This window comes from Anarhichas minor, unplaced genomic scaffold (genome assembly GCF_050575085.1).
Source record: "Anarhichas minor isolate MPS153535 unplaced genomic scaffold, ASM5057508v1 ptg000011l, whole genome shotgun sequence".
Taxonomy (NCBI): domain Eukaryota; kingdom Metazoa; phylum Chordata; class Actinopteri; order Perciformes; family Anarhichadidae; genus Anarhichas; species Anarhichas minor.
In genome coordinates, this window is record NW_027466457.1 from 9,958,436 (window position 1) to 9,986,285 (window position 27,850).

The 27,850-nt window shown below is 46.0% G+C and overlaps 1 protein-coding gene across 4 annotated transcripts; it reads right to left on the reverse strand.

The window, feature by feature from the left end:
- Window positions 1-5,001: 5,001 nt before the first annotated feature.
- LOC142948075 (filamin-C-like) lies at window positions 5,002-27,249 on the reverse strand. Of its 4 annotated transcripts, none has more exons than XM_076089955.1 (44): window positions 26,958-27,249; window positions 24,007-24,255; window positions 22,375-22,472; window positions 21,113-21,263; window positions 20,846-20,964; window positions 20,629-20,700; window positions 20,373-20,535; window positions 20,021-20,221; window positions 18,954-19,091; window positions 18,663-18,789; window positions 18,437-18,573; window positions 18,138-18,331; window positions 17,910-18,023; window positions 17,661-17,804; window positions 17,385-17,508; window positions 16,960-17,120; window positions 16,753-16,843; window positions 16,416-16,585; window positions 16,188-16,305; window positions 15,829-16,091; window positions 15,101-15,698; window positions 14,535-14,708; window positions 13,550-13,712; window positions 13,139-13,467; window positions 12,911-13,034; window positions 12,564-12,720; window positions 12,273-12,476; window positions 11,813-12,040; window positions 11,606-11,705; window positions 11,359-11,499; window positions 11,084-11,212; window positions 10,789-10,962; window positions 10,495-10,659; window positions 10,150-10,353; window positions 9,889-10,041; window positions 9,648-9,774; window positions 8,885-9,147; window positions 8,665-8,802; window positions 8,411-8,526; window positions 7,463-7,595; window positions 7,163-7,339; window positions 6,813-7,031; window positions 6,220-6,447; window positions 5,002-5,614 (listed from the first exon to the last, which is right to left on the reverse strand). In XM_076089955.1, exons 1-44 carry the CDS (start codon window positions 27,247-27,249, stop codon window positions 5,427-5,429), a joined length of 7,758 nt encoding a protein of 2,585 aa, XP_075946070.1. In that variant the 3' UTR covers window positions 5,002-5,426. The 4 variants fall into 4 exon arrangements, with proteins under 4 accessions (XP_075946070.1, XP_075946071.1, XP_075946069.1 ...); XM_076089956.1 differs by having other exon boundaries at window positions 11,606-11,693; window positions 11,801-12,040; XM_076089954.1 differs by having other exon boundaries at window positions 20,629-20,706.
- Between the last annotated feature and the right edge of the window lie 601 nt (window positions 27,250-27,850).

The window sequence follows — 27,850 nt, forward strand, 5'->3', positions numbered from 1 at the left end:
GCTTTCATTAAATGGCCATGGATTGATTTCCTGTGGGGATCCGTCATGATCATTTCTGACACCACATTTGTCCTCCAATCTTTCCAATAAGTCAAACTTTACATCCTTCCACCTTTATCTTTTCACCCTTGAGTAAAGCCAAGTCCACTTTATCTATCTGATGGTGATATGGGATGTCTCACGTACATAAAATGTTAATGACATTCCTGGACATCATGTCCTCATGAGTAACCTGCAGCAAACCCACACACAGTAAAGACAACATGCTTAATCAAATTCATGGGGCCCGAGATGAGCTTACATGACACTAAAGTGGTCTGAACCTACATGGTAATCTAATATGCATGTTAATAAAGAGGCATCTAGTTTAAAGAATCTAAATAATGTAAGCAACACATTATTAATGACTGGCTAAGAGACCGTCTGGAAGACAGAGTGCCTGCAACGCATGCATTTAGAAGCAATCCTGATGAAATAACTTGTGCGCCTGTGCGTGTATGTGCGTGTGTCCATCTGTGTGGGCGTTTTAATCTATGTACACTTTGCAACATTCACACATGGCAGTGATGCATTACATTACATTTTCTCATACAGCAGTCAAAAAAGACATTCCCAGCATCAATTTACTGCGGTACATTTATTGTTATTCCTCTCATCTTTCTATCTTACAGACAGCTCAGTGTACGGTTGGCACATTCAAAACGGGCTGACTGTATCAAACTTTGATAAAACTAGCTGTGGCTCTCCCCCAGACGCAAGCATTACAGTGAGCCCTGCTAGCCAGTCTGACACAAAGGACAAAATGCAGAGAAGAAATGTAATCAGAAAGAGAGATCACAGCGTCAGGTCGTGGCTGTGAAGTAAGCTACAAAGATCAGAAGGATAACTCGTCCGTTCGCAGCTTTCCAACGATCAAGCCAGCACGATGAACACGACATCCCACCGTGCAACGCTGCCTGCTTGTATTAAGATTCATCAATTAGGTCCAGCACTTGTTTAGGCTGTAAACACTCAATCTGCTCTAATATTTGGAAACACGTTGCCCTTTCAAAGCTCAAGGGCCACAGCATTGTTTAGCTTGGCCTGATGCTGTGATGAATTAGTAAATTTCTGAGTGTGCCCTGAATTACATTATGCAAATCAAACACACGGCCCATCTGCAGGGAACATCAAATAGGATGTATTTCTGTTCAACGGAGCTATTTCTATCTATTGGAACACACTTTTAACCACCTGTATATGCATAAATGTAATACAACACGATTTTCATAGAAGCACTGTGGCCACGACTGGAGAAATACTCTGTAATAGGATTTGGCATATTCACTGAAATGTAAAAAGAAGTGCATTTGGCGCCCAGCGACCCAAAGTGCCCTACCATATCCAGGTTAAAAGCTGATCGAGACCAATGACTTTGACGCTTACAGTAAGAGGGAACAAAAAGTTATGCCTCCATTTCAAATCAGCCTGAGTTTCAACCCACAAAAAGGACATGCTTCAGTGATCTGAAAAATTACAGGATACCACCCTTTCCAATTTCGCCATCACTGGACCGGACTGTTGCAGGCTTTAGAAACAATTACCCCAAGGGGACCAGAGTAACCTTGTTTATAGCTCATTGAGCATCCACAGTTCCAATTTCGCACAGGTAATTACAACATCGTTATCTTCTCCTAAATCTTCACCAGAGGTGCTATCCCGAAAAAAGTTACCTTTGGCTCAGCTGTTTGCATTTTGGACACTGATCGAAACAAACACAGCATCAGTATGCGTTTCTCGGACGGGCTTGTGTTCGTTCTCCAGGTGTCGGTGACCCAGAGCAGCCTGCTCACCCAGAACACATCAGTCACACTAACACACATCTGTCGCACCGGTCCACCCACTCCATCACAGCCATGGCTGCTCTCTCTCCTTGAATGTCCCACCCCGCTTGGAGAGGACAAACAAATCTTCTGATTTGCCTCTAATCTGCAGTCTACCCTCAGTCTACCCTCAACGGGCCACCGTCCACCCAGCACATCAAGGACAAGCACTCCACAGGGGGGGTACCCATTAGCACAGCGCCCTGCTTCCACCATAGTGCGATAGGGACAGGGCAGAGGGAGACGCTCCAATTAGAGATGGAGACATGGGGACTTTGGCCCTGACACGCCCCTGCTGCTCCAGAAAAGAAGTGTGAGCCCACCTTATTCATACAGAGAAAGGTTTTCCTTCCCTGTCATGTCCCCTGCCTCAGGCCGTTGCTGTTCATTCACAACATGAAGCCAAAACATTTCGGATCATGCTGTTTTCTTTTCATGTGTGTGGTAAGTATGAATAGCTGGTCAAGCTTAAGTGTGTGTATATGTCTATAAAATGTGTGTGATCATGTGAATGTGTGCTTGCTCTTCGGCACGAGGGTTAAAATGCTATCTTGGGGTGGTCTTTGGTATGCATCTCTCGTCTGAGGCTTCCATCAACAGAAATCCATCCCTATGTATGGATATATAGTGCAGCATGTTCAGCCTGCATGGACTGTGTTGAAATAGGTTGAACTAGCTTCATGCTTCATTTGCATGCTGCATGAACACAATCTGCTGGCGCGCAGTGGGACCTCCCTCTGTCCTTTTGCATTGTTTTTACGCTCCCACGCGAAGTGAACCCATTTGTGGTCATATAGTCCGTCTGATCCCTAATCAGGATTTGTGTACATGAGAGGTAAGAGACACAGAAGAAAGAATAGCAACACCACTCTAGTATGATTTTTTCATCTTTGTTCTTCATGAATAAAACACAACATGTTCCTGATTCAATCACGGGACAGCATACCTGGCACTGGTCCTGTGTGTATATGCTTAAGGTGAGAGATGGGCACCAGATATCAGCTTTTCCATTACAAGACACCTTCCATTTAATCTAAACTTCATCAATGGCCTGCAAGTGCAGCCTTCTACATAAACACAGAAAAAAAATCTAGTGTATTTGGTTGATTATGCAGTGTATCAACTATGCATGAAGCAATTACATACCGGGGCCTTGGGGCTCGGATGGAAATCGAATGGATGAATTCCTACAACGTTTCCTCCCTCCACTCTTTCTACATGTCCATTCATTAATCCAGCCGTTTGCTTGTGCAAACATTCGTTCAGTTGTTTGTTTGTCTCTACGCTCAGCCATTGAAGTTTTCCACAGGGATTTCCATCTGAGTTGAAAAGGCTGGCTGCATTGATAAATAAAGGTCAAAGGTAGAAGAAGCAGGCCAGGGAACGAGGCTTGTGGTGACAGAAGAAGTGAGATGAGAAATAAACCACTGGATCTGCAGAGGCTTGGATTGATTGGAATTTAGAGAGCGGGAGGAAAAATTGAATTGAAGGATGGGAGGGAGGGAGGGAGGGAGGGAGGGGCTGGATCAGAGTAGATGGAAGAGCAGGAGTCAGCATGATAGGGGCAAGCTAGAGAATGAGATTTTTGCCCTGAGAGCACCAACTTCAAAAGCTTTTGGGGGCATGCCTTTACACAATTTTACTTTAACATAATCCCGATTTCTGAGAATGTGTGTAGTGCGAGACAGAGAGAGTTCAGATGGGGATGAAAAAGATGTAAGAGAGACAGAAGCATCCCCGTGACTCATGTGTGTGTTTTTTAGATTGTCTCAACTGTGATTTTTTGCTTGCGTCTGTGTGCCTGTCTGTCTCGCTTTCTTCCATCAGGATTCTTTTAATCCCATTCTCTTCCTCTAATCCATCTTTCTCCCTCTCTTCCTCCCACACTCTCTTTGCCCTCTCCTCCCTCCTCTTTCCTCCCCACTTCTCTATCTCCATCTCTCTCTCTCTCTCTCTCTCTCTCTCTGCCTACTTGATCGCTGTTGTCTGCATAGCGAGGAACTGTATCTTCCACGCGGTTGTGATTCACTTGGCATCTACTCGAGATAAACATGTTGTGGTGGACAGACGCCTGGGTCCCGGTCCGGAGGAGCAGGCTGACGTGGGTGGGCCCTGCCCAGGTCCCAACGTCAGCACGGGCAGCAGCGCCAGCCACTTGGCCAGATGGTCCGGAGTCGAGATCTCGCCACTGTTCATCAAATGCACACGCTCGCTCTGTCTTGCCTCACCATGGCCCCCAGCATCATGTCACAGTGGAACCAGAGAAAATTAGCACCTAATTATAGGCTCCTCTCTGTGAAGAATGGTACTGGTGCTGGTGGTGTGTGTGTGTCAGCGTGTGGAGGCTGGGTGGGTGACTCACTGTGGGACTGTGGGGCTTGTAGACCACGCAGAGGACACACAGAACACATGCAGAGGCCATGGAGGAGACACAGGTGATGACACACGCACACATACCCACATATGCACTGGGAACACACACAAGCAAAATGCTGGAACTCCCTTCGTTCTGGTTGATTCGTGCCACAGCAGGATCTCCCTCCACCCCACGACGATGCCACAACAGAAACCACTTGTATTCCATCTATCTCTGATCCAACAGGATTAATTGCACACACAATGGAAGCTGATGCCTCTGGTTTCCATGCTCCGCAGGCTCCCTTGTGTTAAGGATGAAGTAGTTAATCTTCACTGGGAACAATGGAGATTTTGCTCTGGTGCATTTGGTTGAGACTTAGATGTAGGGGAGTGCTTGACTATGCTGCCATCTTGTGATTGCATCTGGACAAGTACAGGATGTAAATGAGAGGACTAAATAAATATCCTGGATTGCTTTTTCAGTGCACTGGTAAGTAATGTTGGATTGACGTCAAAGGTATTATGTGATCCCCAAATGTGTGACAAATATTAAAAGCATTAAACTCTTCTATCTATTAGATACTGGCTGGATATTCAGTTGACAGACTCCGTGATCAAGCGACAATATCCTGACGGCTGCTCAGATGGAAGAACCAACACTGGTCAGAAAATAGCTGCATAATGAAACTGTGAAAATCGAAGAAACGCCTTCTGGTGAAGTTGCGAGGGTCTGCCAGCACTGTGAGAAATCAAACAAATTCAATCACTTTTGTCTGGAAAGTTAGCCATTAAATCTTTATTAGGTCTGCAAAGACTTACCAAAAATAGGTTAATATAACAAAAAAAAAGTACTTCATTCTTAAACCATACAAAACCATATTGCATCACACTTTAATACTGTTGATTACTCCAGCGTCTCTGAACAGTCACAGTAAGCCATTCTTTTACAACACGACAGAAACAGAGAGAGATTTTTATGGACCGAGTAAAACATCACTCAAAGACTCGTAAACCACACTGTCATTTCTGGAGTTAATGCAAAACTTTGGCACAATAGATATTCTGTCATCAAGAAAACTTTAAGCAAATGTCCTGGCAGGTTTTAGTGCATGTTGAGTATTGTAATCCCCTGAAGAGCGAGGAACAGCGGGAAGAAGGTGGAGGGTCGGTGGAGGGGAATGGGACGGGGCACTGTTGCAGTTTGTTTTAGGACGCAACCACCTTGTAAGGGCTGCCGGGGATGCTGTCATCGCCCCATTTGACGATGACGGTGTAGTTGCCCTTGTCCTTGACGGTGTAGGTGACATTGTAGAGCTTGTTGCCCATGTGCTTGACATACACCTCCTCGCAAGGAGTATGGGGTCCATGCACGCCCACCAACAGCATGTTGGTACCTGAAAGGAAAAATTAAAAGGGGGGTTTAATGTGGTGTACAAAAGATGCATCGGTGTATTGGCTTTAAATGGCAATAATCACAATTTTTATACAACCAATGGATGAAATGATGAAGTATAATGTAAGAGGGGACGCTCATAGAGAATTATCACCCGGTTCTGCAGATCTCTTCAGCTCTACTGCAGCATTTTTGGTTTCAGGAGCCACAACTTTAATGTTTTGTTCATCTACTCATCAACCTCATTTTCAGTAAAAAACACAACAACAAAAAACAGCTCTCATAAAATGTCTGCTACCTGCCCACCACCAAATTTAGAGCCTGATATTTCCCTCAGGACTTGGTGGAGGCCAAAGAGAACTTTAAGGAGCGTGAATATTGGATTTTGGTCGGGTTTCCAGAGACATAACTCGAATGAATGAATGCTAAATTCTTTTCTGTGACTGCTGCTGGCAAGTGTTTGCTAACGCATCCACCATAACTTTATAAGGTGCTAATATGTCAGTGTTGTTCCTCTGCCAAAAAGTGTCTGAGAATCATGTATTTTTACTGTATGAATAAAAGTTCTGCCTGTGTCTTTTATCTTTATCCAGGTGATCATCTCACCTGCTTTGCTGCAGTCAACTGTAAAGTTGTTTTTCTGTCCGACAGCAGCCTTGGACAGCCCTGTTCCGAGACAAACCACCATGCTGGCATCCGATGTCAGTTTTGTTGAGGTGGTGGAAGAGGATGAGCTGGAGCTGTAGGCACCGCCCACTTTGGAGGTCTTGGTAACTGTTTCGACCAAGACGGACGAGGTCTCATGGAGGCTGTGTCCCCCTGACAGCCGGGCTCCTGTAGGCGAGGCAGAGTGAGAAGTTAAAAAAGCCAGTAAAGCCTGAGCTCAAACAGGAAAATATTTCATATCACTTTCAAATAAAGTGAACTTCCAGGACTCATGGGAGTTTTTCTCATTCTTGAAAGTATTTGTATGTCACATACATTTTAAAATAAAGGAATTTGTAACCACTAAGTAGTGACAGCAGGAATATATCGGTGTAGTGCCAGAAAGAGGCAGCTTTTACTGAGCAGTATGAACGAAGATGACATAACATTTTCCTGACTTCCACACTTTTTTTCAGAGGAACGTTTGTTTCATAATCGAGACACTTGTCATGTGAGATCCACAGATCAGATGGGAGAGTGACTGTCCAGCAGACCTGTGATTTTAGCTTTGAACGGGCTGCCCACGATGTGCTGTGGCCCTCCGTATTTGATGGTGATGAGATAGTTGCCGGGTGCCATGGGTGTGTAGTTGATCTTGTATCCTTCAGGACACTCCCGACAGTCCATCTTGACCTTGGATGGCCCGTCGATGTTGACTGACAGAGTGGCAGAGCCTGCGTTACACGTGTTGACCACAAACTCTGAGGATGCACCTGGAAGAAGGAGGGAAATGCAGAAAAAATATGAAAAGACTGCTCAATAAAAACAAAAGAAATCACAAGAAATCCATGCTGAATTATTTTCAAATATGGTACATATTAGAAGTGGTGGTGGTGACATCTACCTGTGGTTCCCCCCTGCAGTCCAAGGCCGTGTGCTGTCACCATGCCTGGATCTCCAACCAGCCCCGGGTCGCCCACTCGCACGTTAAAGGGGCTTCCAGGGATGTGGCATCCGTTGAACCTGACATCTATGGAGTGAACTCCATTCTCCCGTGGAATAAAGCGGATTGCAGTCTTGTCTGAACACGACACACAACACAAGTGGATTTATTACTCCTGAATGATGCTTACAGATTTTTAAAAAGCTGCGGTCTCTTTCTCATGGAGTCTACTTTGTGACACAAAGTGAGGTTGGTGCGTACCGCTGTCAAGCTCAGTGACATAGCATTCCTCTGAAGAGCCAGCGGGCGTGTGGACTTTGGCGTCAACCACACCTCGAGCCCCATTGCGCTGCACCATGAAGGACGCCTCTTGGTTTACCTTCAAGTCCTTCTCCTGCAAACGACAGGGAAGAATATGATCAGAATATGTGAGCGGGCATGTGTGTGTGCCCGCACCTCGAGGGACACAAAGTGTGTGACTCACTCAGTGTGTGAACGAGAATAGATTGAGCGGTTGGGTTTGAGAGGCGGAAAAGGTCAGAGTTTACAGCGAGGCGTTTAGTGTTTTTGCCCTACGGGCGGACGAGCGGTCCTACCAGACATAAGAGGCAGTGTGACATTTTAAATGTTGGTCTGATATTGCACTTCACCTGGCTTCTAGTGGTAGAAAAGCACTGTGAAGTGGCATTTCAGTCAACTAAAAATACATGTTTTTAGCATTGTTGGCAATTGTGATGGAACCTGTGAAAGCAAATAAAAGAAGCCTCTGTGAAGTGGGGAGAACAATATCGCGAGCTGTGACAGGTATCTTTAGAGGAGTTTTTATATTCCGCTCAATGTTTTCTTGCTTTTGTCCTCTCAAACAGAAACACAATCACATAGACTCGCTGACCGCCCACACAAAGCACAGCTTGTGTTGTACCACTTTAGCAAGGGACAGTTAATCCTGCCCTTCATCACTGGCCAGCATCACAGTGTACCAGTCGTAGATACTGCTCCAACACTGGTGTTCAATTACACTTGAAGGGCAAAGTGCTATTAGACAGAAATATCTACAGCCACTCAAGCGTTATCTTACATGCAATCTGTTATACAACCCTGATATTTTGTAGCAGTGCCTGTGTTGTGTCTGCTTTTGTTTTGTGCAACAAAGGATTGTGGCTTTTGTCAGCACTGTGTGTGTATGTGTGTGTGTGTGTGTGATCTCACCTGAAGGCTTGTTAAAGTGAGCCTGCGGGCTTCGTCTGACAGCGTAGCAATCGGAACGATGAATGGGCTGTCAGGGACGTGCTCGTTGTTGAACTTGATTGACACCTCGTAGTCACCTGGGGAAGCAGACAGGTTATTTACTTTCACCTGTGGAAAAATTACTGAAAAGTTTTGCAATTTAGAGACAAAAAAACACTCTGAGAAAAAAATCAAAATGAGGGAACTTCTGCATTTGTGTGCGACAAAAGTTTTACCTGGTTCTTTCACTATGTAGGAGACGCCGCAGGAACCGTCCTTCCTGTCCTCAAAGGAGATCTCAGCCTTGCTGGGGCCCTCTACAGCAATAGACAGACCGCCAGCACCTGCTTCTCTTGTCCAGATGCTAAATTCAGCTAGAGTAGGTGAAACAACATTTAATTAAATATATTGAATAGTATTTGAAGAAACAGGTTCAAGTCCAAAAGGTGAACTTACAAGGTGCTGCAGCCACGCCTCTTTCCAGACCAGGTCCTCCTGCATGGACCTTGTGTGCTCCTCCCTCCCCCATGGGTCCCACAGTAAACTGGAAGGGGCTACCAGGGACGTGTTGCTCTCTGTACTTGACGTTGACAGTGTGGGGTCCCATCTCCTGGGGGATGAAGCGCACGCTGTAGGTGCTGCTCCCTCCATCCACTATGTCAGCATCCACTGTTTTCCCACTGGGGCTGGTCACCTGGGCCGTCATGGCCTGAGAGCCACTCTCAACTGGGTGAGGCACAACTAAGACATTTGCATAGGATGTATAACTTTTAACAAATACTACAACATATATCCTTGATAGGACAGTTAAAGCCAAAGCATTGCAAGTTTTCACGTTTCAAAAATAAAATTTGGACTCTCACCCTCAGGTCTGGCAGTGATGCCAGCAAAGCTGCTGAGGCTTTCCCTGCCCAAAAAGTCTCCAAAAACATCTCTGAAGGGGCTTCCCGCTCCGCCCAACTGGGTGCTCTCCTCCACTCGTACCTCCCGCTTGGTCTCTCCACCACGGGTTTTGCTGATCTCCGTGCGCTCAGTGCGGGTGTAGGTGTGGCTGCTGCGAGTGAATGTCCTGGTCAGCCTCTCCTGAGCTGAAACCATCTGGAACCAGTTTCCTACACAGGGGGGGGGGGGGGGGACCAGTGAGAAATACAAATGTGAGAGCATGTATTTTAAGACAGTTGACCGCTGCCCTCTCACCACCTCTGACTGGCTCCTGTACTCACCTGGGATCTTGAGGTTAAGACCACATGTGCTGCCGACTGAGGCAATGGAAGAGGCCTGTCTCTTTCTAGTAATACTCTCCTTCATCCTTCCTTCTCCGGTCACCTTCACTGTGAAAGGACTTCCTGTAGGGCACAAACACATATACAGTGATCAAAATATTAACAGATTTATTTAATTTTAAGATATAAAATGTTTTTTTCATTTTTTTATTATTTGTACAAGTAAAAGATTCTAACCTGGGATGTGTTTTTCAGCAAACTTGATGTTAACAATGTAACTCCCAGGTTCTGTTGGACAGTAGGTGACTCTGCACGTCCCGTCCTCCACATCTTCACAGTTGATGTCCACTTTGCTCGGACCCTCGACTGACAATGCTAGACCTCCATAACCTAAAGGAAGAAGAGAAGTAGAGAGAAGTTGAAAAAGTATGCGTTGCCTTTGTATTTTTTCTGACCGTGATCGCCATAAAGGTGAAACGAACCGTCTCTAAATATTACCTGCGTTCCTCGTGTCCACAAAGAATTCAGCCATTTCCAATGTGTGTGCCTCCGCCAGGCCTTTACCAAAAGCCTTCACTCTGCTGGCCTCGCCAATCTCTGACTGGCCAACCATGATTTTAAATGGGCTGTTGGCCACGTGCACCCCATTCTTCCTCACGCTCACTTCATGCTCGCCGACCTCCTTAGGTGTGAAAGAAATACCTGCAAGCATAAAAAAAGGATAGAAAATAAAGACAGAGAAGCAGAAAAATGAAATATAAATGCATTCAATAAATCTGACAACGTTTTATCTATGTTCCACTCTTCCTGTTATTTTCTGTATCTGGCAAGTGAATATCTCACCGAGGTGTCTGTTGGGCAGTCTCTTGAGCAGGCAGGGCTCCTCATTGCCTGATGGGGCTCTGATACTGGCAGTCAGTGAGCTCAGATCAGTCTCTGCGATCTTCAAGGACACGTCAGCCGCTGTGCCGACATTCAGCTGTGATGTCCTGGTTATGGCGTCATCCCCTTGATATAAAGAAAAGCGGTTTAGATATTTGTCAACCCCTCGAAACCTGATTTATAATGTAGACATCCACTATAAATATACATCAACAGCATAAAAAAGTCTATGGGAGAAAGTGTTCATTTCCTCACCAGTGATCTTAGCAGTAAAGGGACTGCCAGAAATGTGCTTGTTGTCAAACTTGACGATGATGTTGTAGTCTCCAGGAGCTGAGGGCAGGTAGGACACAGTGCAGGTACCGTCTTTGTTGTCCTTACACGTGATCTCGGCCTTAGAGGGACCCTCCACTGCCAGAGACAGACCGCCTGAGTGGGAGAAAATCAACACCCATATTTTTTACTTTTCTGCAGTGTAGTCAGGGTTTACTGTATTACCACAGATCCACCGTGTAATAGCAAATATCACTGGGGAAGTACAATTTAGTACCTTCTCCTGCATTCTTGGTGACCACAGTGAAAGTGGCAGCCTTGTTGACCATGCCGTAACTCAGACCCGGACCATAAGCAGTCACCACTCCACTGTTCACAGCATCCACAAAGAACTGCAGAGGGCTTCCTAAAGGGATATAATCATTGCCAAACAATGAGACTGAGAACTGTGAAAGGTCTCTACTGCATTTAAATAAGAGAGCAAAAAAATTCAAAGGTTATTTTAGAAGTTGACAACTGCTTCCCATCGCTCTAATGTGCTGTGTTTCTGACCTGGAATGTGGTTGCCGTCATATTTGATGTCCATCTCGTGCAGACCTCTCTCTGTGGGCTGGTACTTTATGGTGATGGTGCCATCCTTATTGTCAGTGATATGCGGGCGGCCAGTCTTGCCTGAAGGCATCCGCACCTCACCTAGAAATGACATCAGTTTGGTGAAATGTCAGTGACCTAAAATAGATGTTTTGTGGGTGTGTGTGTGAGCAGGATTTTCTTTCTGTTTGAGTGGTGTTTGTCACACCTGTGATTTCCCCTTGCTGTGGCATGAAGGGGACGAGGAAGTTAAGAGGACGGAAGAGAGGATCCACAGTATCGCGGGGAACAACTGGCTCATTTGATGCCTGCCAACACAGAGTGAAGAAAAATAGTTTTCATACAAACAGAACATCAGAAAAATTGTGCATCTCGCACACAATTGTAGTAGCTGGTTAAATACTCCTTTACTCACCACCACATGGAAGGGGCTCTTGGGGATGTTCTGTCCCCCAAATCGGATGGTAATAACATATTTCCCAGGTTCAGGGGCGGTGTAGTAAATGTCAAAGGTCCCATCACGATTTTCCACCACATCCATGTCCAGCTCCATCCCTTGTGGGGTCTGCACCTTACAGGTCACCTTGCCTTTCCCAGCAGCTTTGGCATCCACTGTGATTACCGTATCCTCGGAGGTCTGCAGCTTCTGCAGACTTGCTGTTAAGGACAGAGAGGGAATACGAATAAAGGGTAAGAGCTGCTGCATAAAAGATTTTCAAGCAATGCATCACATAAATAAAAAGAAAGCCTCTGTTACTCACACACGCCATGTCCTCCAATAGAAACTGGAAGAAAAAAATACAGATTGTGAATATAAATATATAAATGCTATAACTATAATATATTATTTGTATTTATTTTAAGTATGAATCCACAGTGTTTTTTCTACCTGTGAGGCAACATTTGCTGGCGTCTCCTGTGGGTAGGGACTGGATGCGGTAAGGGGAGTAAGGGATCTCATCTCCTCCATACTTAATGGTGATAGTGTAGGGGCCTGTAGAGTCTGGTACATAGGAGACAGTGTAGGTGCCGTCCCTGTTGTCCTGGATGGTTGCATTCTTTGGTTTGCCCTCTGGGTCCTGTCAATAGACAATATTAAGTTATTTTAAATGGTGGATTATAAAAAATAAAAATAAAAAGATTGTGTGAAAGGTAGCTGAACCCACCAGAATCTGCACAGTGAGCAGTCCCTCTCCAGCATCCCGAGCATCAATGGTGAACTCAACTGGCAGGCTTGCAGACACACCTTTTGTGTCTAGACCAGGTCCACTAGCTCGTACTTTACTGGCGTCATGCCCAGGCTGAGACATTACCTTAAATGGACTATGGAAGAAGGAGAGAATATCAAGTGTAATTACTAAACCCAGACCTACAAAAGACAGAAATGGGAACAGAAAATTTGCAGAAGTGCACTTTTCTTTTTTAAATCCAGCCAGACGGAGCAGAATTTTAATTAACACATATCTGCACATACTGCCTGGATTGTTTTTTTTTTCTCCAACACATTCTGTACCTGTGTGGGACTTCCTGATCTGCGTATTTGACAGCTACAGTGTAAGGGCCATCATGGGCTGGGGTGTAGTGAACTGTGTGGGTGCCGTCGCCGTTGTTCTTCACACCAACTGGCGCCACAGTACCTGGAAATGAGACATTATGGAAATAATCATACACCGCCAACATGCTGTTATTTGTCAGCTTAGAGCAGGCGAGAGGGTTTCATAGTCAAACAGCATGTCCGCACCTGTTGGGCCGTAGAGTTTGACATCCAGAGGGGCCTGTCCGGCCTTGGTACAATCTACTGTGAAAGCCTGAGGAACATGGGCTCTCACTCCGGCGCCTAGACCTGGACCTGAGCACTTGACCTTGCTGGGGTCCACGGGGTCCTTCACTGGAACACGGAACGGACTGCCAGGGATCGGGTGACCACCGTAGTTGATGTTGACGTCATAGTCTCCAGTAGTGAAGGGGATGTACTCCACACTGCAGCTGCCATCTTTATTGTCCTTGCAGGATATTTTTGCCTCTGAGGCTCCTTCGATGGTCAGGCCCAGGCCTCCCGTACCAGCCCCCCTGAGAGAGAACACTTTTATTTAATTTCTCATTTGAGATAAGTTCCCACAAATATCTCCTTTAAAATGTGATCCAACGGTACCTGGTCTCCACTGTGAAGCAGTTGGGCTTGTTGGTGATTCCTCCCTCCAGACCTGGTCCAAAGGCACGGACCCGGGTCGGATCACAGCCCTCCACCACAGACACTCTGAAGGGACTCTTGGGCACTGGCGCATCGTCATACTGCACCTCGATCATATGCATTCCTGCACACAAACAGATGTCAGTACAGTGTCTGATGTCATACCTCTCTGCCTGAATGGTCTCCAAGCAAGCAAATGTTTTCTGTTATTGCCGCTTGCTTTTAATTATGAGCCAGACAATTTCCCTTTTAGGGAGATAAACATCTGTTTATTTATAAAAGACTCCATCTAGAGCGCAGACGCTCTGGTGAACGTACAAGGCATTACATCTGTTCCCTATTCATTATTCTGTTACAACATTTTTCTGACAGAGCTCTCTCAGTAGGACTATATGCCAGATTCCCAGCAGCACGACTATGATATTAGAGCATGTCTGGTGGTGGAGAAGTGCTCTGTGATCTCTTTGCTTTGTGTTATAGGTCTCTATTAATATCCCCTGCCATTCCCCTGCTGTATAGCTGTGTGCAGGCAGCCTTCAGCACACATACCTGCCTTGTTAAGAGCTTCTGTTCCTGAGCACACTATTTATAAAACGGAGTCTGTCTGCCTCTCTGCCTCCCTGCTCTCTGCCCCTCACATCATTACTCCAATGCATCATTCTGTATTTATACTCTCTTTCTCTTTCTTTCTTTTCCCACTCTCCTGCTTTATTCCCAAATAGCGCCCAACACAAGCACCTGTTAGTGATTTCTCAGTCTGTCTGTATGCTCTCTCTCAGACAGCCTGCCTGTGATAAATCCTATCTGCAGCAGGTGAGGTTTGTTAATGTCACAAATTTGACATGGATTCTACTTTCCTCATCGTTGTTTGGTGCCTCTCCGCCTTATGATCCTTTAATTGTGTGAATTAACACTGTTAAATGACATAACATATTTTGTTCCCTACCATCCTCGAATGCTGTGTACTCCACTCTGTAGGTGCCGTCTCCCTTGTCAGTGATGTAGGTCTCTGTGGTAGTGCCGGAAGGGCTGATAATGTGAACCTTCACATGATTTCCTCCAACCTTGTTGAGGGTGCGAGCATCAACGATGAAGTGGGTTGTCACTTCTCTGAGGACTCCTAGAAACAGAAAAGCCCCTCAGGTGATTTGTTACTGATGAGAAACAAGGCCAAGTGGGCTCAGTCATTTTAAGACTTACGACATTGTACATCCTTTGAACAGATGTGTGAGCTGTTTCTGAACTAGTTGAAATACTCAGGCTGTAACTAACAATTCAAAATCTCCTAATAGCTTTTGTCTTAAGAACCACAGTCCAAAAGTCAAATTGGAATCATAATGATATTAAGACAGAGAAAAGTAATTTGTCTTGATAAATGACTTGAAATGCTTTTCTAACAATTAGCAAATTATTAATTGACTAATTCTTTCAGCACTGGTACATACCCTTGGTGTATTAAAAACCTAACATGGATTGTAACTCTTTATAAGTTTAGGTTCTTGGTTTTGTTACCTCTGGCCTCCACTCCCGGCCCATAGACATGCACCCCGCTGGTGTCCACAGAGGGCTCAACCTGCAGGACTTTGGGAAACTGGGGAATCATCTGGCCACCGTACTTGATCGTGATGGTGTGTGTGCCATGGAAGGGTGGGATGTATGTAACAGAGAAGGTCCCCTCTGCAGTTTTCTTGATGTGCACTTCCGCCTTTGCCCCGGTCTCTGACACAATCTCAATGGTGAGCTCAGCGTCGCCTGCCCGGGTGCAGTCCACAGTGAAGGTCGCTGGTTCGCCTGCCTTGGCCTTCTCCAGGCCCGGCCCGCTAGCAGTCACCTTGCTGGGGTCCAAGGCTGCGCGCACTGCTGCCTTGAAGGGAGAGCCGGGGATGTGCTTCTCAGCAAACAAGATGTTGATGGCGTACTCCCCGGGATCAGTGGGCAGGTAGAACACTGAGCATGTGCCGTCACCATTGTCCTGGCACTCAATCTTCGCCTCGCAGGGGCCCTCCACAGTCAGACCCAGCCCACCTGCTCCAGCTCCCTTTGTGTCAATAGTGAATGGAGCTGGTTTACCCACAATGCCTCCCTTCAGGCCTGGGCCAAAGGCTCGCACCTGTGATGCAACAGTCGGGTCAGTTTTGGAGATGTGGTATACAAAACATCAAATATTTGTATGTTCTGTTTCATGAGCCTCAAGTAAGTAAGCAAGTGCAGAACTACATGCAACTTTTATGAACTTTTACCTTTGAAGGATCAGCAGGCATCACTGCTTCAACCCCAAAGGGGCTTCCCATCACTGGGTTGCCATCATAGCTGACATCAACCTTGTACTGCCCCTCCTCTGGGGGAATATACTTCACACTGTGAGTGCCTTTGGCTTTGTCTGATTCCAGCTTGCATGGGATTGGTCGGCCGGAGGGTGAGGTCATCTTCACACCCACATTGCCCTGCCCACCAGCGCCCTTTGTGTTAACCGTGAACTCCTGATCCTTTCCAACCTCCACTTCTGCAAGAGGGATTAACAGGAAACACTTGCTGTGTTGCAGTTACCTATTATTTCATGGTAAAGGCAAGAATATAGTATATTGTGTTTGTAACTTACTGGTGTCTAATCCCTCCACTTTCACCTTTCCGATATCCAGAGGTGGCGCCACTGTGATGTGGAACGGGCTCTTGGGAATGGGATCTCCTCCATGAGTGACTGAAATAGCCATGTTACCCTGAAAAAACACAAGATGAAGAATTATTTTGATCGATGCGTTGTTGTGAATAATCTCTGCATCCTGTTCCAATGTTAACGGGCTTCAAACAGAGGCCTACTGTTCTGTACCTGTTGAATAGCCGTGTACTTGACAGTGTAGGAGTAATCGTGGTTATCGATGATCTCAAAGTCACGGACTGCCTCTCCTGGGCCTGATGCTGCAAAATTCACCTCAGGCTTGGCCTTGCCAGCTCCCTTTGTGAAGATGGTGAAGTGGGTTGGAGTGCCCACCTCCACTCCTGAAATACACATTTTTTTTTGTCAGTTCTAACAATCCAAGTCAAATGAAATGATTTCTATGATATTAAAGTAGTGTAGTCGGTGTCTTCTACTAATTCAAATACCTATAAATTTGGTGCGCTTGGTATGTATACTAATTATGGTTCTTGACGTCGGTGGATCTCACCTGTCTTGTTGAGTCCGGGGCCCTCTGCTCTCACCTTACCGGCATCATGGGAAGGATCCACTTTGACTTTGAAAGGACTGATGGGAATTTCCTGACAAAGCCAATCATAAAATATTGATAATCAATGACATAAGACTAAATAAATTTCAAAAAAACGATTTTTACAAAACTCATCAGTCCCTCTTGCACTGAAAACTGTATTCTAACCTGGTCAGCAAACAGCACCATGATGGTATACCGGCCTGCACCGGGGGGAGTGTACTTGACAGTGAAGGTGTCATTGTCATTTTTGATGATGTCAAATTCGATGTCTGCCTCGGCCGGGCCAACCACCCCTGGGGCACACTTGATTCCAATGCTGATGTCCCCTAATGGTGCATAGCAATGAGCACAGTTCAAGAAGGTCATTCAAAAATGGATGATCTGAATAAATGCGCCACTGCCTAGAGCTTTAGCTTAAATACATTTCAAATTTAACTTTGCCAGTTAAGCTGCAGAGCTTTACTCAATCTGTTCATTCTGTGCTTTATATTGTTCAACATCCACATGATGAAACACTTGTTTCATGAAGATTCAACACAATTTAGAAGTGTTTTTGAAACCACCCACACCATCTCGTAGTGCATGCTCACCTTGACCAGCTTCACCACAGTCCACTGTGAAGTATGTTGGCTCGTTAGCCTTGAGCCCCGTCTTCTCCACTCCAGGCCCATAGACCTTGACTCTGTCTGGATGACAACCCTCTCCAACCAGCACCTAATGAATTCAAAGTGTACTTGAGACAAAAGTACAACTGCCGCAGTCCTCTTACATTATCCATATTTGATGGAGTATCATTATATTAAATTGACTGAATTTGAAGTGCAGCATAGTTACTGTATGTGTGCATACATCGTCATGTGTCTTACCCTGAAGGGGCTGTTGGGCACATTGACGTCCCCCCATGTGACGATGATGGTGTGTTTGATGGACTTGACAGGGGTGTACACACACAGAAATGTGCCGTCTCCTTTGTCAGTGATCTTGATGTCGATGGTGCAGCCTTCAGCGTCCTTAGTGGATACAAAAGCATGTCAGCTCTGGTCTGTGCATGCAATATCAATGATGTACTCCTGTAAATAAACAATGAAGGTTTCACGAACTGGAGCTCTCCGTACCTGTGCGTAAATCTTGAGGTGAGCCTTCCCAGCCATGCGAGCATCAATGGTGAATTCAGTTGCTTTGTTCACAATGACGCCAGTTGGTCGCAGGCCCGGACCAAATGCTTTCACCTGCAACATTTTGTCATTTTAATGCATTTTGTTTAGAATATGATCATTTCACCATGGCAACTTGCCTTTATGTACTGGTATATACTGCTTTGTAGTACAGTGAGTGGGAATAACCTTCTCAGGGAAGACGTCATTGGCGGCAGGAAGGATGTGGGCCATGAAGGGGCTGTTCTTGATGTCCTCGTCATCACAGACGACATGGACAGCATAGTCACCGGCCTCAGTGGGCCAGTAGCGCACATCACAGGAGCCATCACCCTTATCATCACACTCAATTTTAGCCTGTGATGGGCCTTCGATGGAGAAGCCTAAACATCAAAAAAAAAGTCAACATTCAAATTTCACACTCGGAATACTTTTTTTAATCCACTTTACCTCTGTAAAAAGTCATATCACACTTGAACACGACTCACCTAGAGTTCCAACTTCAGTGCCGATGGCTTCTACCACAAAGTCAGCAGATTTTCCCACCATGCCAGTCTTCAGACCAGGACCCCAGGCCCTCACCTTCTGAAAACCTGCCTCCTTGCCTACCTCCACTTCGAAGGGGCTGAGGCACACAAGGTTACACAATATTACCTGGCGTCAATGTAAATGTGCATTGTTAATGAATAGCTAAAGGCAGCAATTGAACCCTACCTGCGTGGGATGGGCTGGCCTCCCCAGGTGATGGTGACTGTGTATTTACCAGGCTTAAGGGGGTGATATTCACATTCATACACACCGTTTCCTGCATCTCGCACTTTCACTTGCTCCTCTGCTCCAGCTGAGGATAAACAATAAAGTCAATATGTATACTTATCAAAACAGAGAAACATATTATGCATTTTGTTTATCATATGTGAATACCCTCCAGACAAAACACACAGTGAATAATCCTTAAAATGTATGAGCAGTGAGGAGCATAGTAGAGAGCGCTGTCTGACTCACTTGGTCCTTTGACTGAGACGCTCAGCGATCCACTGCCAGCTCCCTTGGTGAAAACTTTGAAGTCTGCAACCTCCTTAACTCTCACGCCTTTAGGCTGAAGGCCTCTGCCTGTAGCTCTGCATGCATTTGGGTTTATTGCTGAAAGGAATAACATCAAGTGTGAAAAAGGGAAATATTTAGCAAAGCAAACGGCAACTGAGAGTAGCCAGCAGTTGACAGCGATGTTAGTAGCAAAGACATTCAAATATCCAATTCAAGAGGGATTCCTTAAAGCTTGACTGACAGGACCTGCAAATGAGAACGATGCTTTTTGCAGCACATATAACACAAAGTGCAGAATGTTGAAGGTTATTAGATATTGGCACATTTGAGAGCATCGAGGGAGCCTCGGACAACATTTCAGTCAGTCACAACATTTCAGTCAGTCAAAATATTGACTGCAGGCTTAAACTGAATGTTGGATGATGCAAGTTTTAAAAACAAACATGTCAACAGCACAAGCAAAGATATTTAAAAAGAGGAGAACAAAGTAGACAGAAGTGCAAAGTGGGACAATCTCGACACTATTTGGACAACATTGCATCTCATCCCTGTCTGAACATAACAAAACAGTCAAGCTGCAGGACGCAAGAAAATGGAGCAGGCGACCAAGCACGGCATTGAGCCGCGGCACCCTAATCATAAAGAATGCACGGAGGGGCATCTGCAGGGCACGGCATAGGGAAAGTTTTGGGGGGATCTGGCTGAGCCATGGGCACAGGCTCCTCCCAGCAAGCCATACTAACTTGGGCGGCCAGGTTTTTGGGGGGGTACCCCCTTTCCACCCTTTGCTCCGGGAGGGGTGCGCACTGACTGAGGGACTATCTGCAGTGGAGCTCCAGTGAGAGGAGCAACGCGCGGAGCTAGAAATGACAGATAGGAAGGGTTACGGTCTATACCGGGTGGTATGTTCCCAGGGAAAATAAAGATGACTGTAGATTGTGATGGATAGATCACCCTGATACTAACAGCATGATAAGAAATCAGATTTGTCTGACAGTAATTTACAACACTGACAGATGGCTCACCCTCTGCAACGTTGACAGTGAAAGGGCTCCTGGGTATCTCCTGGCCTGCAAACAGCACATGGATGGTGTGAGGCCCTTCCAGCATGGGACGATAGGTGCAACGGAAAACACTGTCGCCCTTATTCTCCAGGAGGAGCTCCACTGTGTCCTTTTTGCCCTGAGGATCAACGATTACCACACTGACGTCGCCATTACCAGCACCTGAGTGTGACAGGAAAATTATCAGTTATCGCAGTAGATGCTGCAGCTTTCGTCTTCCAATGATTTATTTGACTTTGTTTAAAATGACTGCCAGCCTTTCATCAGATCATATTCCTGTTGTATGTACAGTGGTTGAAGTTTCTATACTAACCAGCTGTGTAGATGTCAAAGTAGGTGGGTTTGTTAGCCACATTGCCCGTAGGATCCAGACCTGGTCCCCTGGCATGGACTTTCCTGGGGTCGCCCATATCCCTCGCCACATTCACAGTGTAGGGGCTCTTGTCAATGTCCTGACCAGCAAACAGGACTTTCACCTAAAGAGAAAAAAAGCAAGACAAAGTTAGGATCCTTTAAATAGAGTGGTTTGCTCATGTTGTCCTGAGTGACGTGTGGACTTAATGTTTTACCTTGTGAACACCTTCAACTTTAGGAACATAGGTGACGGTGTAGGTTTTGTTTTTGTCCTTGTTGGGTTTAACCTTAGCCTGGAGTGTAAGGCGACAAAGTAAAAGAGGGTTAGATTAAATGAGACGCTCCATTTTGCAAAACTGAAACTGAGCAGGATTATCTGCAGTAGGAAGCGGGCTGTACGCTAAGATCGCTTGTCTATCAGGTATAACTTGCCTCCTCTTTGTGGCCCTCAGGATCCTCCACATAGACCAGGACCTCACCACTGCCAGCTTCCAGAGTTTCCACAGTGAACACAGCTGGTTGCAGCACCTTGTTGCCATGAGGCTCAATACCTGTAAAGTAAGACAAAAGGGTGTGGTGATATATTCTGCAAGGTTTGGAGCAATGTAACATTATTAGCAACAGGCAAACACATTGATACTGTTCATATGAACTGTTGTAAACCGTGCAGGTGTTCGTGGCTACTGTTGGGCTACCCACCAGGCCCGTAGGCTTTGGCCTTGTTTGGGAAAAGCTGTTTGGGCTTGAAAGGAGCGCCAGGCTTCAGCTTTGCCTTGGGGAACTGAGACAGGTAGGTCATCACTGAGTGCTCGTCCACATCTGGGTCCACAATTTCCTCAGGGGCAATCACCTACAGCAGAGGAAGACAACCGGCAAAAAAAAGGTTAATAATATGTGTAATGAAGTTAAGTTTTTATGCAACATCACAAACACCATAGCCTAATTCATGTTTACACGTTTATATTGATTGTATTGTTGTAAGAAGGATGTGGTTGACTCTTTATACAACTTTCCCTTATTAAGCAATAAGGTGTAATGGAATTTAACAACTTATTTATCCCCCCACCTCTGAGTCCTCTCTCCCTTCCAGCACTTGTTTGTCTGTCTATCACACCGTGGCACAAAGCACGCTGGTTATATTTAACCCCAGGACAGCAGGGTTAAGGATTGTTGCCCTTAATAAGCTAGCCAGGGGGATTTATCCTGAGCCAGACCTTTCCAACATCTCCTTAACGCCACCACACTATACTCTAGCCCTCAGGACTGCAGAGCCATGACATACAGCCCCTGGCTATCTCACCAATTCTAAGCCTCATGGAAAACAGCTAAGACAAACAAGTAAACAACTTGCATAGAGAACATTACAATACGGAGACACACAGTCTTACAAACAGAACTGGAAATATTGCCCTCTGGCTCGGTTGACATTGTTATTCTGATGAGCATGTGCATATTTACACCTCTGTTTCAGGGGGTGGCTCGGAAGGTAGTCAGAAATCTCCCACCTCCACAAATTCACGAATCTACTGAAAAGAACTCTCACACTCACTTACTCAGAGGTACAATAAAGTAAATGGAAACATTAGAAGTGAGATGGGTAATAAATATTTCATGACACCCTGCAGCATGACCGCCTTGGAAAAAACACGGGGCTCCATCTCATACAGAGAACTGGCATTTTTTTCAGTTCAGTGTTGCCTCACAGGAGTGTGCACATGTGGTGAGGCATGTTTTCATTTGCATATGTGTCTTGGTGCTTGCTTTAAACTGCTTGAAAATGATTGGTGCTTACTGAATCTCTATCCACTGAGTATAAACTATGTTGCCATACGAATACAAAAAAAAGACACCCGCTTATCTTGATGTATTGTCTTATGTGATCAACCCCACCCATCTGACACCCAGCTGAGCTAAAGCAAACTAAAAAGCACGTTGTGAGTGACATCTATCATGCATCTTACCTGAGGCACACCCAGCCAGTCGTCAGCCTGTTGCATGGCTTCTTTGGCATTCTGCACGGGCTGGTTTGGATCCCAGTCTGACCAATCAGGACACAAACCTAACAGAAAGCAAACAGGGCAATTAGACAATTCTGCACAGACAAATGCAGTCACATGCTGCTGTTGCTATAATAAGGCCACTTGGGCTGCCACTACTATCTGCCCAACACCTCCAACTACAATCTTACCCACGCTGCTCTGCTCCTGTGAATCTGCAATGTGCGACAACGAAGGTCTCTCAACGGTTCAAAGGCTCGAGGCGCTCTGGCACTTTCACTGTGTCTAAAAGCTACGCGCTTCCGTGCTGCTAATGCCTAAATTGGATTAGTGTTGGTGATAGAGTGGCCACTCGCTCAAAAGGCCCATACAGGCACACCACAGAATACTATGATCCGGGCCCACAGTATTAACAGGGTTGAGTTCACGTGCATCTGCAAGGGAGGAGTGCGCAGATAAAAACTTTGAAGAGCTGTCAGTTGGGAGGCACCAGGGTGGGCCTTCCACCATGTTTCGATAAGAAATCAGTGTTTTTCAAAATGATGTCAGCGCTGTAAAGCCACAGTTACGTGGTTTATAATGCAACATCACTGTTACACCAAAAGAGATGGACATATGCTATAGATGTTGTATCTGAAAATATTGGATATAGTAGCAGAAACTGTGTCTGTCTGTCAGATCGAATATTGGTTTTCTTCCTGGTCTGGCATATGAACTTCTTTTGTGCATTTGTATCTGATTTAGAAGCAGAGCTCCTGTGTTTCAGCACAGAGTGAGTTTCGTCAGTAACCCTGCTGTTTGGTGTTAGCTGATGAAACAACAGAACCTTGTATGGCCAGTGCTGCAGCACAGTGTTTGAAAGATGCGTCTCCGTAGATCAATGGCTCATATAAACACAGTTAAACACAGTTGCTACTCCTCCACCTTTCGCTCTGTGAAGCACAGCTAGGAGAGGACTCGCATGTTCAGTGCTGGAAGCTGCAGCCTGAACTGGCAGTGACTCAAACTGTGGCCTTGTGGTCCTTGGATCTGTGGCTTATAGGCACCTCCCTGTGACAGATAACTCTGCATTTTGATGCCGAGCCAAGCATCCCCCTTGACAGAAGAGGAGGAATGGTGCCCAAATTTGGGAGTGTTGTGTAGCAGCAAGGCTATAAACACTAAAGCCGGGCCTGGGCCTCAGCGCCCGAGACAGAGAGAGTGAAAGCGTCAGTCATTGTGGGACAGCTGGCAGGGACGCCCCCCCCCCAGCTATCAGCAACCCCTCTTCAACACCACTGACCCTACCTGCTCTCCAGAGACAGATTACACGGGCTGAAATCTGAATCTGGACGTGTGTGTGCATGTGTGTGTGCATGTGTGTGTGCTACAGAATTTGCAACAGATATATAGCCCTTATTTCTAGATGAGGACTAAAGGAGAGAAAATCTCCTGAGAAGGTGATACTGTCTGACACATGCCTGACCCCAACCCCCATAGCAACCAAGGAAAACTGCTATATACAACAACCCTTTCAACAGCCGCAGCACGGATTCTGACTCAGCACTTACTCTGCCCTGCCTGTGGACTCAGCTGGTGCTGCTACACACTTCTTACCAGGGGCACAGTTGTCAACCAGAGCTCCCAGAGCTTTGCCATCCCGCCAGTCACGGTTGAAGTTGTGGATGGGCAGCTGGGGCACCTTGTTCTGTATCCAGCCCAACAGCCGCTGTTTGGGGGTCAGCTTCTTACTCTCCTCTTCATCCTCGTCGTCCCACATGGGCATGGAGATAGAGTAGTGGAGAATGAGAGTCCAGATAAGACCCAGGATCAGCTTTAGATTCCCATCGACAATGGCTTTGCTATCTGTAGTTGGACAGTAGAGACAAAAGTGTTCATGAGGATTTACAACTTCCAAAGAGTTTAGACAATGCACCATGTCCTACAGCATTTGATGGTTAACCAGTTAGCTGCATCTTCCAGCTGTAGAATCTGCATTGTCCCCTTATGGGGAGATTTGAGCAAAAGTATATTGGTTTTCATTCTGTATATATTGTTATCAGTAATCAAGGAACCCCAAAGCTAAACCAAAAGAAATCAAGACCTAAGATCTGAACATAAGTGTATAATATTAAAATAGTCCTTCCTTGCTGTTCTGCAGAGTTGACCAGAAATATAAACAATGATGATTGACTGCTGAGGAGACAAGAATCTAATGCTCCCTGCTGCTTCCCCCGAGTCCCTTTCTCTGAGACAGCTGTCTGGCTGAGGACCCCTGACAATCTGTCATCCAGTCACAATGGCACTCTGAAGACAGTGACAGCTGAGGACATGTGGAAGTGGATCCCACTCTGCATAAACACCACTCGGATTTCAATTACGTCCAAAACTTGTAGCGCTAGAGCGCGATAAATCAAATCGGTGGAGATTAGATTCATTGACAGCGAGCATGCAGCTTATTTCCCGAAGTTCTCTGAGGAAAACTTTGCAGAATAAACCATTTCAAATCCACCTCAATTTAGAAACTCAGCCATTTAAAAGAACCTCTGAGGAGCGCTTGACTTTAATGTTTCATTGACTAATCTCGTGTGATACACTCCACTTAATTCAGTAAGACTTTATTAATGAAGGGACTTTGATGCCAGCTGTTTTTCACAAGACTGTTTTATTGAGACTATTTATCTCTTCATAGATGAGGGCCTCCTATCAGAGGGTAATATTTGATGTGTCGCCGTTTGACTGGCATAGGCAGGTGGCGCGGCATTGCACAGTGTGCTTTTGATCCTGCTGTGTCTGAATTTAAGGGCAACTGTGTGCTCAAAGAGACATCCATCAATATCTATTTACACACTGTGACACATGTGCTAGTAAGCCTGTGGTGATTTTTGTTGTTGTGTCTCTGGATCACTGTAATGAGACTGAGACATTATCTTAAGAGGGCTGCATTGACCCACTAGAGCTGCTTGGAGGGAGAGGGTGCTACGAGGTAAAATGCCAGGACTTCTATTATCACGCCCTGTTTCTGTCAAACCCGTCTGACCTGGTGTGTGTCTGTACAGCTGGGACAACGGTGCCAGCCTCACACTGACATATTAAGTTCCAGACACACATTCCTGGACGCACGCCCTGCAGACTTTGTGGTGATATCTGTGGTAGTGACCTTTGCCCTCCCGCGATCACCAGGAGATATGAGCTTGCCGTAATCCCCCCCCCCCCCCCCCCCCCCAGGATCATCACACACACACTCAAACGAGCACACTCAGTGTATATCCAGGTTGGACACACTGTGGCCTTCACAGTCCGCCGGCCAAAGCTTCAGCCACGCCGGGAATTTCACTCAAGTGTGTGGCAGGATCATTAGTCACCAAAACAGAAAAATGCTCTGTCAAAGTTTTAATAACTTTTCTCCGGCATGAATTGTGGGGTTGTCTACAGGTGTATAATTAAGCCGTAACTCTTCATCTTACGATATATGTGCTTTTGATATTAGGCGACTAGTTATTAAACAGAGAGTCTAAGAGGTGGCATTCTGTTCACTCCGGTGGAGTCAAGTCTTCTTCTGGTGACATTGTGGGATGTGACACACATCCGCAACAATTTATTGTAACTTCAGCTATCTGCATCACAGTTTGATCCCTAAATCCCTCTGGAGTTAATCCTCACCTCACTGGAGGGAGCTGCTGATGGCTACAGACAGCAATGGGCTGTCAGCAAATAGCCCCAGTGAGTCGATCTGACCTCTGACCTGACAGGTGTGTGTGTGTGTATGTGTGCGTGTGTGAGTGTGTGTGTGTGCCTGTATGTGTACAGAGGGGCCATGCGTGTGTGTGTGTGTGTGTGAGTGCTGTCCACATGTACTTATAAATTGTGTCATTCTCATTAGCACAGGCCTAGTGAATTTCCAGCCCATAGTTTACCACATTGCTGCAGCAGGAATACGCCTAAGCATACCATGGAGCCACCAGTCCTTGGCCCTGACACAAGTAAATGACCTCAGTGGCACCCAGTCTGCAGGAACTTTCCAATAAGCTTTTGACCTCAGCTCAATGCAGCTTTCCAGAGGCGCAGGTGCTGACAGAGCTGACAGTATTTACCTGAGGGGAACCGGAGGACGGGTGCTACGCTTCCGCAGCGGTGCTGTCGGTCGTGACGGCGTTATCAACCGTAACCGCCATACACGAGCAGCACACAGAGCAGCAGCCATGAGCGAACCAGTGGGGCACGCTCTCATGCACTAATATGTTCTACTAGCACGCGCGGCTGGCCCGGTTTTGTCAACCAATCACAGCAAAGCTCGGATAACAAGAGAGAGCGAGAGAGAGTGACTTAATTCTCTGCTCAGGTATACAGTACCTCACTATATATTTTTTTGCTGCTATATTAATGCTCTGAATGGTTTATACAGCTCCTTTAAATGTATAAAACATATATTAAATGTTGTTGCTGTCATGGTTCATCTTTTAAAGTATTAGGGCATCCTTTTTATAACTATCTAATAATAGCATGCTACTTTTGTTGTCTTGTGTTTAGGATACATTTTACTAATGTATTGTTTCCAGAAGTCTTACCTATGGAGACCAGCTTGATGTGCTCTCTGTCCAGGAACTCGAGCGCCACAGACACGTTCTCCAGTTTCATCTGACGGAAGTTGGGTCTGATGTGGTACTTTCTGTACATCTTCTTCTGGCTCAAAACTTCCAGGAGTGAAATTAGCTTCAGCCCATCGGTAAAATCCCTCTGCAGGTCGGTGACGGTCTTGTTGACGCACTTGAGGTGCTCGTTGCACCACCTGGTGAAGGTGTTCTGCTGGATCTTCTTCCATGGCGCGTCCTCGGCCAGGTCCTTCTCCGTGGCTGGCATCTCGTCGTCCTCCTCTTCCCCAAAGTCGGTGGCCTGGTAATACTGCGGAGGCTGCTGGTCGTCGCCGTAGTTGTTGCTCATCATGTTGGCGTTTTCCGAGTCCAGTTTTATACCTCGGTGACACGTAAGTGTTGAATTGTGCGCTCGGCAGCGCAGAAAACTTTAGCAGGTCGATGGCAAGCGCGCTCCCGCGGAGGAAAGTTCAAACTTGAGGGAGTTTAAAAAGCAGCCTAGAGATTTTTCAGATGTACTTGCGAAGAAACCACTTAAAATCAGGACAGTGATGGATTAAAATATCCGATTTACAATATGCAAAGGCAGCTGGTCGTCCGCTTTTTTTTTATAATTAGCACCCACTTGTCAAGTAGTCCTTCTCTACTATGGCCCCGAGAAGAATGTCGCCTTTTTGAAGAATGGAGTTTCGTGGCAGGTGAGCTGGAGCAGCACTGTTAAAGTTGACACTGAGCGTGTTTAAGTTGAATGTTGAGAGAGGAAAGAGTTTGCTTTATAAAGGACCCGGGGCCGCGTCACTCAGCCACTGTGATCATAGTCTATTTGCTAATCCATAAGGATACCGTGAGTCGGGGTCGGTTTACGGGGA